This window comes from Meles meles, chromosome 8 (genome assembly GCF_922984935.1).
Source record: "Meles meles chromosome 8, mMelMel3.1 paternal haplotype, whole genome shotgun sequence".
NCBI classification, from domain to species: domain Eukaryota; kingdom Metazoa; phylum Chordata; class Mammalia; order Carnivora; family Mustelidae; genus Meles; species Meles meles.
This window is the reverse complement of record NC_060073.1, coordinates 105,530,379-105,543,604: the sequence shown is the minus strand read 5'-3', so window position 1 is coordinate 105,543,604 and position 13,226 is coordinate 105,530,379. Positions and strand designations below refer to the sequence as shown.

The 13,226-nt window shown below is 41.9% G+C and overlaps 1 protein-coding gene across 1 annotated transcript in view; it reads left to right on the top strand.

The window, feature by feature from the left end:
• The window catches only part of UBE4A (ubiquitination factor E4A), a 41,051-nt gene that overhangs the window by 3,316 nt on the left and 24,509 nt on the right, over positions 1-13,226 (top strand). Inside the window, exons 2-9 of the mRNA XM_046015189.1 lie at positions 3,076-3,237; positions 7,818-7,991; positions 8,764-8,876; positions 9,895-10,047; positions 10,496-10,655; positions 10,907-11,109; positions 11,314-11,505; positions 12,407-12,740. Coding sequence (XP_045871145.1) covers positions 3,117-3,237; positions 7,818-7,991; positions 8,764-8,876; positions 9,895-10,047; positions 10,496-10,655; positions 10,907-11,109; positions 11,314-11,505; positions 12,407-12,740 — 1,450 coding nt within the window. The 5' untranslated portion in view covers positions 3,076-3,116. The remainder of the gene's footprint in view (positions 1-3,075; positions 3,238-7,817; positions 7,992-8,763; positions 8,877-9,894; positions 10,048-10,495; positions 10,656-10,906; positions 11,110-11,313; positions 11,506-12,406; positions 12,741-13,226) is intronic.

The following is a 13,226-nucleotide window of genomic DNA, read 5'->3' as shown; positions in this document are numbered from 1 at the left end:
TTAAGTAATCTCTACTCCCAACATGGGGTTCCAACTTAGAACCCCGACATCAAGAGTTGCATGCTCTACTGACTGAGCCAGCCAGGCGCCCCTCAGGCTGTTTTTAAAAGCCCATTCAAACTGGCTTACACAGTATAGGAAAATCTGTTGGCTTTTTTTTTTTTTTTTTTTTTAAATAACTGAAAGAGGGGCGCCTGGGTAGCTCAGTGGGTTAAAGCCTCTGCTTTCGGCTGAGGTCATGATCCCGGAGTCCTGGGATCAAGCCCCATATCGGGCTCTCTGCTCCGCAGGGAGCCTGCTTCCTCCTCTCTCTCTGCCTGCCTCTCTGCCTAGTTGTGATTTCTCTGTGTCAAATAAATAAAATATTAAATAACTGAAAGACTCTCTTTCCATCTTTAAACACTGTTTTCCTCTATCTTGACTTAGTTTGGGGCTAGGCCTCTTCTAGATGGTGGAAAGATGGCAATTCCAGGTTTATTTCTTACCCTGCTTGCCCTTTCTTACCAAGCAGAAAAAAATAGTTCCCTTTTCTGTAGGTTCAGCCAAAGGCCCGAAGCTGGGTGTTTATTGATTCTGATAGACCTTGTTAGGGTCTTGTGCCCACTCCTCAGTCAGTCACTTTGGCCCAAGTATGATGCGTTCTTTTTGGCCAGGCCAGATTTATATGCTCATTCCTGGAGCTAGTGAGTGAGGCCATCCTCTTCTGAACACATGGAGAGGATGGGATGGATCCCCAAAGGAAAAATGTAGGGTGTCATGTTGAAAAAAGAGGATGTTTCAAAGACAGAAAATGACAAGAGCTCACTATACTTCTTGCATGCCTCTGGACCTTGGGGTACCTTAGGTTAGAGGTAGGGTGGTGATCAGCCAACAATGAGACAATTGTTAGCATCTCTACGTGAATTAGGGGTAACAGTTAAGCTTATGCAGTGGTTAAGTGAGGGGAAAGTCTCTCAAGGAGTGTTGTGAATTCCAGCACTAAATGTGCTATTTTTATTTTTGGGTTATTAAGCTTTACTAAACTATGCATTGCAAAAATAAAATATGTATTAGCAACAGCTAATAGTTCATTTCCTTAAGCAGTAAAGCCCAGAACAGTGCTGAGAGGAGACCAGACTGTGTGCCTAAGTCAGTACAGATAATTAGCCCTTAGCTCTTACGCAGAAAACACAACCAAGGAGCATGAAGCAGCTGGTGGAGGTGTCTCAGAATTGTCAGGAAGTGTTAGAGTCTCTCTTCCTCCAAAAAATAAAGGTAACTTTTCTGACTTGCATTAGCTTTTGTTGATATGATTCTGTAGGGAATCTTAACCTCAGGAGATTAAAGGTAGACCCAAAAAGTTTTTTTCTCCTTCCCTCATATCCCTTCCCCATTCTTGAAGGCCTCTGTCCTTTTAGCAGTTCAATATCCTTGTGAGCCGAATATTCATACCCTTTGTCTGTTCCCCACCCTTTTCAGGGTTGTATTTCTGTGCTTGTGGCCCTAAAAGTTCAGGAAGGGGAGAAAGCTTTCAGGGCACTCCACTCATGGACTCATCCGGTCCGGCCTCTGAGTCCCCTTGGCGCTTGAATGAGGAAGTGTAATCAGAAGGGTGCAAATGCAGGCTCGGTCAGCTCCACTAAATACCTTTGAGGTAGATACCTGTCTCGTGTTACACATTAGGAATTTGTGTGCGAACAATGAATCTTGGAACACGGAAAAAATAAAATAAATTTTTAAAAAAAAAGGAATTTTGGGGGCATCTGGGTGGCTCAGTGGGTTAAGCCTCTGCCTTCAGCTCAGGTCATGATCCCAGTGTCCTGGGATCAAGTCCCGCATCTGGCTCTCTGCTCAGCAGGGAGCCTGCTTCTTCCTCTCTCTCTGCCTGCTTCTCTGCCTACTTCTGATCTCTGTCTGTCAAATAAATAAATAAATAAATCTTTTTTTTAAAAAAAGGAATTTGGGGTGCCTGGGTGGCTCAGTGGGTTAAGCCTCTGCCTTCAGCTCAGGTCATGATCTCAGGGTCCTAGGATCGAGTCCCGCATCGGGCTCTCTGCTTGGCAGGGAGCCTGCTTCCTCCTCCTCCTCTCTCTGCCTACTTGTGATCTCTCTCTGTCAAATAAATAAATAAAATCTTGAAAAATTTTTTTAATTAAATTAAAAAAGGAATTTGTGTGTGTCGGCAGTATTATAAAAACTCAGATTAGTAGTAGAAATTAAATCTAGAATTAAGTAAAGACCATTTGGTTTTTAGTGGAAGAAATCTCAATTGTTACAAGCCTCGGAGTAGAGATAAATTGCCTAATACATATTTAAAACCCACAACACGCTGCTGAATAGGTTCCTGTCCTGATTTGCTGTTCCATGTCTGATGTAGGCTTACAGTTAGTTTAATTCCTGGCTGCAGTATTAAGTCCTAGAAGCCTGAGCAAGCGCCATCTTACATTCATGGTGCATGAGAGCTAGTCAGCCGCCCTAAAGACTTACAAGAAATGTGTAGCTATTATTCTTTTATTTTTTAGTCAGTGCCACATTGTTGTTACAGTGAGTAGATGAGTTTCCTCGTTGACTGCAGTAATTCTTTCTGGTTAGCCTGTTTTTTAAAGGTATGGCAAATAGAAACGTGTCAACAGATAAATGCATTCCAGCTTGAACTTTTTTTTTTTTAAAGATTTTATTTATTTATTTGGCAGACAGAGATTACAAGTAGGCAGAGAGGCAGGCAGAGAGAGAGGAGGAAGCAGGCTCCCTGTAGAGCAGAGAGCCCAATGCGGGGCTCGATCCCAGGACCCTGGTATCATGACCTGAGCCGAAGGCAGAGGCTTTAACCCACTGAGCCACCCAGATCCCCGTCCAGCTTGAACGTTTTTAAAGCTTTTTGGTTTTAGCCACCCCCAAATCAAGCCAACTTATCCAGTTGGGTTTGTAACCATTTTGCCAAAAATGCCTTGAATGTTGGAACAGGAATTGGAAGGTCTTATGCAGAGCCTTTTTACCTGCGTTGTGTTCTCGAAATGGGGAAGGAACCAACTGTAGGTATAATCCCAGCTGTCAAGGTATCCGCCCCTCCGTGTCTGATACCTGTCCTCTTTGCAGCCCCTCCCCCTAGGTCTGCATGGAGGATACTTTAAAGTGAAATGACAGACCAGGAGAATAACAACAACATCTCAAGTAACCCCTTTGCTGCTCTTTTTGGCTCCCTGGCTGATGCCAAGCAGTTTGCGGCAATCCAAAAAGAGCAGCTGAAGCAGCAGTCTGGTAAGTAGGGGAGCCAGTAGCAGCGGAGATGACCTAGATTGGGGTCTTCCCAAGTGAAGTCTTAGGGTCCGTAATTGCAATTGGAATCGACCTGGGGGCACAGGTCTGGTTTTTTGTTCATTTAGGGCATAAATTGGGGGTTTTGTTCATTTTTCTTCTTTGTTTCGTTTTCGGGTCCTTCCCCCCGCCGCCGCCCCCCTCCCAGCTGCATAAGGAGAGACCAGATAACAGGTGGTTCCATAGTAACAGATGCTAGTTGTGATCCCAGTGCTGTCGAGCTGTTTATTTTAAAAATCACCTAGCAAAAGCTCATTTCAATAAATCTTTTTAACATAGGAAGCTGAGGTTGTAGCCATAGGTGTAGAAAGCAGATGTATAAAAGGAAGAATTAAAAAGCTTTTTGGCTTTTTGGTAGACAAGTAAATGAAATTTGTTCTGAAGCTTGGTGCTTCAGAGTTGATCCCAAGCAAAATACCTCTTCTATTCCATAGAATGGCCCCTTTCATGGCATAATGCTGTTAGAACAGCTTTCTAAGGTAATCTGATTCTTCGGGAGGAAGACAAACTTTAAGAGACTCTTAATCTCACAAAACAAACTGAGGGTTGCTGGGGAGAGGGGGGTATGGACATTGGGGAGGGTATGTGCTATGCTGAGTGTGTAAGCCTGATGATTCACAGACCTGTACCCCTGTGGCTAATAATACATCATTGTATGTTAATAAAATATTTTTAAAAAAATTAAAAAGGGAAAGAAAATCTGATGCTTTGCCTTAATGTGAAAAAAGAAATCAATAATATCTCACTAGTCAGAAAAATGGGTTTCCTCATTTAGGAGCAAAATTAAGATCGGGTCTAACTTCCTCCTGTGAGAAGACATATAGCCTAGAGGAATTAGTATGGTGTTTCTCAAATTTATTAGTCTTTGGAGCAATTTCAAATTTATTAGTCTTTGGAGCAATTTCAAGCCAGAAATTGCTCCCTTTCTCCCTCTGAAGAGAATAATAGTATTTTTTGGAAAGGAGAAATGTTTGTATTTTCCCTTTATTTTGTTTATTTCATAAGTACTGGTATATGTAGCTAAGTCGTAGCCTTGCTCCTTGTTCAGGACTGAATAAAAAGGAGGTAAGGGCAAGACAAATGAGTAGTGGACAGATGATGATGAAGCAAGGGGGGAGTATATGTAACGTTGACTTTCTACCATGATAGAAGGAGGCAGCTCTGGGTCTCCCGTCTGAAATCTCTTCCAGATTCTTGCATTAAGAGATTGTGGGAGGAAAGGGGGCATGGGGAGTAGGAATACAAGAAAATGGGGAAACAAAATTTATGAGTATGTGATTGGGGGAAATTTTGCCACAAAGGTTCTTAGCACCAATGGCTTTCAGGGTTCAGCAGGGAACTTAATCGGATAGGAGTAGAGTGACAGATGCTTGTCCTTCTGGCTGTCAGCAGACTTCAGGCTGGTTAGAGTTGGGAGCGTTGCAGGCACCGAGCCGGGGGACAAATCAGGTACATGCGTTCCTGTTACTATTTTGGCTTCTCCTCATTTTAGTTTGTTTACACTGAGTTTAGCATGACGCCAGGTCTAACCTGTTTTCCACCAGCAGTTAGAACTCTGCCAAAACCTTTGGCCTCCTGTGGTGAGCTTCACAGTGACTAAACTCACCATACTAAAGCAACTCTTAACCTCTGAGTGTTTTACCTGGCCTTTCAGAATAATCACTGTCAGTAGAGAGAAGCAGATGGACACGCCACGTGGATTTTGGTGAACAGCACCGTGCTTGTACTCCTTCAGCATAGGTCCATTCCGAGAGGCAGCTCTGTCTGCTGACAGCCAGAAGGACAAACATTCTGTCACATTACTCCTATATGGTTAAGTTCTCCTCTGAACCCCGAGAGTGATAGGAACTAAGCATCTGTGTAGCAAAATTTCCCTCAGCCACCTACTCATAAATCATATTTTCCCATTTCCTTATAATTCCTATTACTCACTCCCCTTTTCCTCCTACGGTCTCCTAAGGCAAGGTGCTTTTTACAGAAGTAAAGAGATCCAATCAATAAAAGAAGTAGTAACAAATTAGAGGGGGAAGGATTCGGATAAGCAGTTTATATGCAACAATCAAATGACTTTAAAAATCCAGTCTCACTAACAATTGGAGCCCCGCCCAGTAACACGGGAAGATGTTTACTTATGAAATTTGTGAGGATTTGAGCAAGTGCTCTCTCAGACTGCTGAGGGGTTTGTAATGAGAGCAGTCTTTCGGAGGATGATTTGGTAATAATGTTAACTTTTAAATGTGCAAACTCTTTAACTCAGCAGTTCTGCTTCTACGAATTTACCTTACAGAGATATTCACACAGGCGTACAAAACAGAGTTCTATTCGGTGCAGTAGTGTTCGAAATCATGAAAAATTGGAAACAGCCCCAATGTTCATCAATTGAGAAGTAGCTACACAAGTCAGAGTGTGTGCATACAATGCAATACAGTGCAGCCATTACACAGAATGAGGTAGGCCTATAAATGACCTAGCAGGGAAGGATGTTGGTGCTGATTAAGTTTATTTTATTTTTTTAAAAGATTTTATTTATTTATTTGATAGAGATCACAAATAGGCAGAGAGGCTGGTAGAGAGAGAGGAAGGGAAGCAGGCACCCTGCTGAGCAGAGAGCCCGATGTGGGGCTCTATCTCAGGACCCTGGGATCAAGACCTGAGCCGAAGGTAGAGTCTTTAACCCACTGAGCCACCCAGGCACCCTGGTGCTGATTAAGTTTATAAAGCAAGCTGAAAAGCAGTATATATAATATGATTCCCCCCCTTTTTTTAAACTGAAGACCCTAGCAATAAACATTCGCACCAGAATAAGGGGGGACAAAAGTCTGAAACACTTGGCTAACTTACATAGTTATCCATAGGGAATTGGTTCAGAGGAGACTTTTTTTTTTTTTAAGATTTTACTTATTTATTTTACAGAGAGAGATCACAGGTAGGCAGAGAGGCAGGCAGAGAGAGGAGGAAGCAGGCTCCCTGCTGAGCAGAGAGCCCGATGCGGGGCTCGATCCCAGGATCCTGAAATCATGACCTGAGCCGAAGGCAGAGGCTTTAACCCACTGAGCCACCCAGGCACCCCCTGAGGAGACTTTTTATATTGTGTTTTCCTATACAGTTTGGAATTATTCAAATATATGTGTTCTTTAAAATCAGAGGGGGAAAAAGCCGTATATTTAAAATAAAGGCATATTGATCTATTGAAGGTAATTCTCTGTTCACTAAGATTCTGTAGGGAACGCAGTGTTGCTATTTTTGGTAATATGGAGTGAAAAAATAAAATGGAGTAGGAGGATAAAATTTTTGATTTGTAAAATGTGGGATTTACAGCCAGGGATTTCAAAATCCTGTACTTAAAATGTTACCGAATATAACTCTCAATAGAAGAAAAGAAAAAACACACAAATAATCCAGTTTAAAAATGAGCAAAGGATCTCTATAGACATTTTTTCCAAAGAAGACATATAGCTGACGAACAGGTACATGAAAAGGTGCTCAGCGTCACTCATCATCAAAGAAATGCAAATCAAAACCATCACCTCATACCTATTAGAATGGATACTATCAAAAAGACAAGAAATAACAAGTGTCATTGAGAATGTGGAGAAAGGGAACCCCCCCGGTGCACTGTTGGTGAGAATATAAAATGGTGCAGCCACTAGAGTAAACATTGTAGAGATATTTCAAAAAATTAAAAATAGAACTCCCATATAATCCAACATTCTACTTTTGGGTATTTACACAAAGAAAACAAAAACACTAACTTGAAAAGATCTGTGCACCCCTGTGTTTGTTGCAGCATTGTTTATAATAGCCAAGACATGGAAACAACCTGTGTCTGTTGATGGATGAATGAATGAGTAAAATACGATACACACACACACGCACATACCACACACACAATGGAATATTACTGCCATTTGCAAAACATGGATGGACCTGTGTGAAATGAAACCAGTCAGATAGAAAAAGACAAATACAAACAGACACATGTTCTCAGTTATAGGTGATATCTAAAAAAGAGAGAAAGAAAGCTCATAGATACAGAGAACAGATTGGTGGTTGCCCGGGTGAGGTAGATACAGGGATCAAAAGGATCAGACTTCAGTTATAAAATAAGCCATAGGGATATAATGAATAGCATGTGACTGTAGTGAGTAATAGTATATTGCATATTTGAAAGTTACTAAGAGAGTAGATCTTACTCTTCACAAGAGAAAACAATATTTATAACTATGGTGACAGATGTTACCTAGAACTATTGTGTTGACCATTTTGCAATATATACAAATAGCAAATCATTGTGTTGTATACCTGAACCTATTAAGAATGTTATACGTCATTTTTTAAATGTTACACCTCAGTTTTTTAAAAAAGATGTTGCCTGACTTGCGATGATCTCTAATTAGATAATTAACTTGTTTCCCATCCAGAATTATCTTTCTCTTGATAACATCAAGAGAAACATGTTTGATAGTATACTTGGTTCTCTTAAGAGAGGAGTTTAACTGTTAATGGCTTACATTTTCTGGCAGATGAACTCCCAGCTAGCCCAGACGACTCGGATAATAGTGTGTCAGAAAGCCTGGATGAATTTGATTACTCTGTGGCTGAGATCAGCCGCTCCTTCCGTTCACAGCAGGAAATATGTGAACAACTCAACATCAATCACATGATCCAAAGGATCTTCCTCATTACTCTGGACAACAGTGAGTTACAGACCTGGAGCCGGTCTGTTCATTACTCTTCCCTTCCTGCTTGGGCGAGGAACTTGCTCTTAGAAACTTATTGTATCTAATGGTTAAACAAACCCTCTGTACTCCCTGTGGATGTGACCTAAAAATAGTATTTAGACACAGATACAGCTTTCATTACCATTTTGGTACAGACTGGACCATATAGCTCCTTGCCTTTACCACCTTAAAAGGGAAATGCGAGTGGTAGCCAAATCCTTTTTCTTCTCAGAGGTGACCTAAACATTTAGGCGGAAGCCCGACGAGGTGTCAGGCCACATTTTCCCTCTATGTCCTATCTGTGGTTAAACCCCAAAGTAGATGCTGATGTCTGGGATTCATGATGTTAGGTTTATAACAAAACCTGACATGCTCTTTGACTCTTTGAAAAACCTTAAGTCTTGGGGCGCCTGGGTGGCTCAGTGGGTTAAAGCCTCTCCCTTCGGATCAGGTCATGATCTCGGGGTCCTGGGATCGAGCCCCGCATCGGGCGCTCTGCTCAGCAGAGAGCCTGTTTCCCCCTCTCTCTCTGCCTGCCTCTCTGCCTGCTTGTGATCTCTGTCTGTCAAATAAACAAATAAAATATTTAAAAAAAAAAACCTTAAGTCTTTAGATACTGCTTTGTGTGTCAAGATTATCCTGATACTACCCGAGTCAGACATGGTTCAAGAGAAATGCTGTCGAGATCGGTTGTCTGTGTAAGACAGAAGCATTATCCTTAACCTGCCAGATTAAAATCATTTCCCAGGTGACCCCAGCTTGAAAAGTGGGAATGGCATCCCCAGCCGTTGTGTGTATTTGGAAGAAATGGCAGTAGACCTGGAAGATCAAGACTGGCTTGATATGAATAATGTGGAGCAGGTACCATTTCTGATGTTCCTTTCAAGAGTGCCTTCAGCACAGACTAGCCAAGCAGTTGAGCCCTGCTCGTATTTCTCCAGCTGCGACTTGGCTTACGTAACTCTATCTCTTGACATTGTCTGTGGTGTTCCTCTTTGGGGATCTTCTCATTTACCATGGCCACATATCTGAATTCCTGGAGTGACCTATCTGTGCCTCTCAGATGGCAGTTATCTCTGTCACATGTCGTGGCCTTTTTTATGTACCTGTTTTATCTCCCCTGTCAGACCCTTTAGTTCTCGAGGGCAAGGCCCATGTCTTTATATCTTTCCCAAAATCAAAACAGTGTGTTTTACCTTATAAGTGCCTGATGAACATTAAAGGAATAAGACTTTAGTAGGACAGACACTTGACAACTTGTAGTTTAACTTTATTTCTTTAAACTATCTTTATATCTTTATATAAGTCTGAGTAAGGCCAGCAGTCACGCAGAGTAAACTTCATGTATAAGTTCAATCGCTGATTCTCCACACCATTCAGCAAATACTGTTTTAATACTTACTGTATGCTAAGGCTGTACTAGATGCTTGAACTCTGTTTGGGAGAACTGTACAGGTGAGCCTTGAGCAGCATGGGGGTTAGGGGCCGTCGTAAATCCGCACATAACTTCTGACTCTCCAAAGACTTCAACTAATAGCGTACTGTTGCCAGGAAGCCTTGTGGATAAGAAACAATAAAGTCAGCTAGGGAAAAGAAAATGTTACAAAGAAAATCAGAAGCAAGAGAAAATGCATTTACAGTGCTGTTGTGTATTTATTGAAAAAATATCCATGTCAAACCCATATAGTTCAAGGATCAACACATAGAGTTACGTTTATATACCTAGTATTTTCTAAAGTGTAAGGGCAGAACTTACATTCCCCCTTCACTCTACATCCTGTGACTCCCACAGTAACCTGTGTCAAAATGACCTACATCTTGATGTCCCGAGATTAACTTTGCAGCGGTTTAGTGTCTCATTTGTTTGCTTTTCTTGAAGGCGGTCTTCGCTCGCTTGCTACTTCAGGACCCGGGCAACCACTTGATCAACATGACTTCTTCTACGACGTTGAATCTCTCTGCTGATCGAGATGCAGGGGAGAGGCACATTTTTTGTTACCTTTATTCCTGCTTCCAAAGAGCTAAGGAAGAGGTAAGGAATATTTCCCATTGAGAACTGTGTGGTACTCTTGGGTTTGACTTTAACATGGAAGCCAGAGAGTTGGATGAGTGTCTTTTATATCCATTTATATTCATCATAATATATCGGGAACTAGAAATAAGAGGCACTATGTGTTGTCAAAAATTTTCGTTTGTATACTCTTAAAAAAGGTCAGGGGTGGGGGGAGAAAAGGTGTGATAGACTCCTTTCCACTGAGCTGTAAATAACAGAGGGAGCTAAGCTTGGTCCCTTCAGGATAAGAATTCGAGCAGGTGCGTGATTCTTAACACCGAAGAATGAACTCATACGAATTTTCAAGCACCCACAGGACAGCAGTACTGTTCTGGGGTACATTGTCTTTTTCATTCTATTTGCTGTGGTCACCCTTGTTCAGGTCATAGAGCTAGACTCTCCCCTCTCTCCTTCATTCTATTTCCAGATTACCAAAGTTCCAGAGAACTTGCTCCCCTTTGCAGTGCAGTGCAGGAACCTTACCGTGTCCAATACCCGAACAGTCCTCCTCACCCCAGAGATCTATGTTGACCAGAACATTCATGAGCAGCTGGTAGATTTGATGTTGGAAGCCATCCAAGGAGCCCGTGAGTACATAAGCAAGATCTCTGAGTTTCTACATTTTGGTTTCCAAATTTAAAAGTCCTTTAATTGCATTAGAAAGCCTCAGAGCCACTATGGTTCCAGAAGTATAAATTAAGGAAGAGAGCTCATATCTTGACCTCTGGAGTTGAATACCAGTAGAATTATCAGAAGTGTGAGAAGGGTAGAGAGCCTACGTGTAAAAGTATATAAAAATCGCCACAAGCTTCTTTTCCTCTCATTTGTCGTCTGTTAGATTTTGAAGATGTAACTGAGTTTCTCGAAGAGGTCATTGAAGCCTTGATACTGGATGAGGAAGTGCGCACATTTCCAGAAGTCATGATTCCAGTGTTCGATATTTTATTGGGCCGAATAAAAGATCTAGAGCTCTGTCAGATCCTGTTTTATGCATATCTGGATATTCTTCTCTATTTCACTAGGCAGAAGGATATGGCAAAGGTAGGTTTGAAAGTGGTACATACTCATTTGCACTGGAGATTTAATACTTTATGGGTCCCTGTCCTGAACATGCTGTAATGTTACCTGTTGAATTAAAAAAACATACATTGGTTGTTGTATGGACTTAACTCTTTGAGATCCTCTCACCCCACCACCTTTATCTCCTCATGCAGACGAATAAGTAGGACTTGTTTTCTCCTTTAGGTTTTTGTAGAGTACATTCAGCCCAAGGACCCCAGCAATGGGCAGATGTACCAGAAGACCTTGCTGGGAGTAATCCTGAATATCTCCTGCTTATTAAAGACTCCAGGTGTAGTAGAAAATCATGGCTACTTCCTGAATCCATCTCGTTCCAGTCCCCAGGAGATCAAAGTGCAAGAGGCCAACATCCATCAGGTGGAACTGTTTACCACTGTCTCCCAACCCCCTAATCTTAGGTGAAATCGCGTTTCCTCGGGAAGCAGATGCAGATAAGGCCGCTTGAGCCTCTTTCGGGAAGCAGATCAGTCTGCTTGGCTTTCTACTGTAATCATTTAAAGAAATTGTCCTCTTTTCAGCCCAGGCTCAGGGCAGAGGAGAAGCCGGTGCACAGTTTAAGAATAAGCTGCTGCTGCTTTTTGCCCTGTGCTGGGGCCTAGCCACTTCCCCTCAGCCCTTGCTGTTGACACCAAGCTGTCTCTTACAACCTGGGCTCCTAAAATCTTCCAATGAACTCCAGCATATAAACCAAATTTTTTTCCTTTTCTTCCTTCCACCTTCGTCCTCTCCATTTGGGCTTCTTAGTGAGAATTCTAGCAGAGGTCTGGCCAACATGAGGCAGTAAATGGTTGACCCATTTAGGCAGGAATTGGCAAATCACTGCAGTGGCCAGATCCGACCTGCCACCTGTTTTGGTAAATAGTTCTGTTGAACACAGCCTTGGCCATTCATACACATGTTGTTTATGGCTTGATTTCATGCCACGGTGATAGAGTTGGAATAGTTGCCACAGTCAGCATATGGCTTGCAAAGCCAAAAATATTTATCATCTGGCCCTTTGCGGACAAAAATTTACAGACCCCGAAAGCTATGTAAATGCTATCTGCAGTTTGGCAGCTCATCAGGGAATCAATCTCTCATAAATGCCCAGAAAAAAAATTTTTTTTAATTGGAACTGGGGTATAAGGCAAAGGGAGAGTGTGAGAGAAGATTAGGATTAGGATATTTTTGGAAATTGCCAATGGCTAAGGTTTGGGAGAAACAAATATGAGGATTGTGAAACTGGAATGTTCTGTGGTTGTGTTTTCTGGTTAAACAGTTCATGGCTCAGTTCCATGAAAAGATCTACCAGATGCTGAAGAACTTACTCCAGCTCTCTCCAGAAACCAAACACTGTATCTTGTCCTGGCTTGGAAACTGTTTGCATGCAAACGCAGGCCGCACCAAGATTTGGGCCAATCAGATGCCAGAAATCTTCTTCCAAATGTATGCCTCGGATGCCTTCTTTCTGAATCTGGGTGCTGCTCTCCTGAAGCTATGCCAGCCGTTTTGCAAACCCAGATCCTCTCGGCTCCTCACCTTTAACCCCACTTACTGTGCCCTGAAGGAGTTGAATGATGAAGAACGAAAAATTAAAAATGTGCACATGAGAGGTAGGGGGGAACTGGGTTTCTCAAGATGGTGTGTGCACACGCGCGTGCTCGTATGTGTATGTGTGTGTGTAACATCTAAGACATTACTTTTGTCTGTTTTCACAAAGGTGCCTCGTTCTCAAAACAAGGCAAAAAGCAAAGCTAGTATAAATTTTAAAAAGACAGACGTCTAAAATGGTAGTTTTTAGATATTGTGCTTTCGTTAGATTTTCTTTCTGAATTTAGCAGCCTTTGGGTATTGATTGATTCTTTCTAAAAATAATAAAGCACAGTCACTGTTTTGTCTTTCAACTCGAAGCCTCCAGAAGAAAGCAGATATATTAATAGATAATCATAATACGTATAGGGCTAAACAATGGGGGCACAAAGGAGAAAGTGAATAATAAATTCTACAGAAGTTGGAAGTCTTTGCGGCCGAGTCTTAAAAGATGTGTTGGGTTTCAAGTACAAAGATACAAAGCTGTGAAAGGCTTTATTGGAGAATAG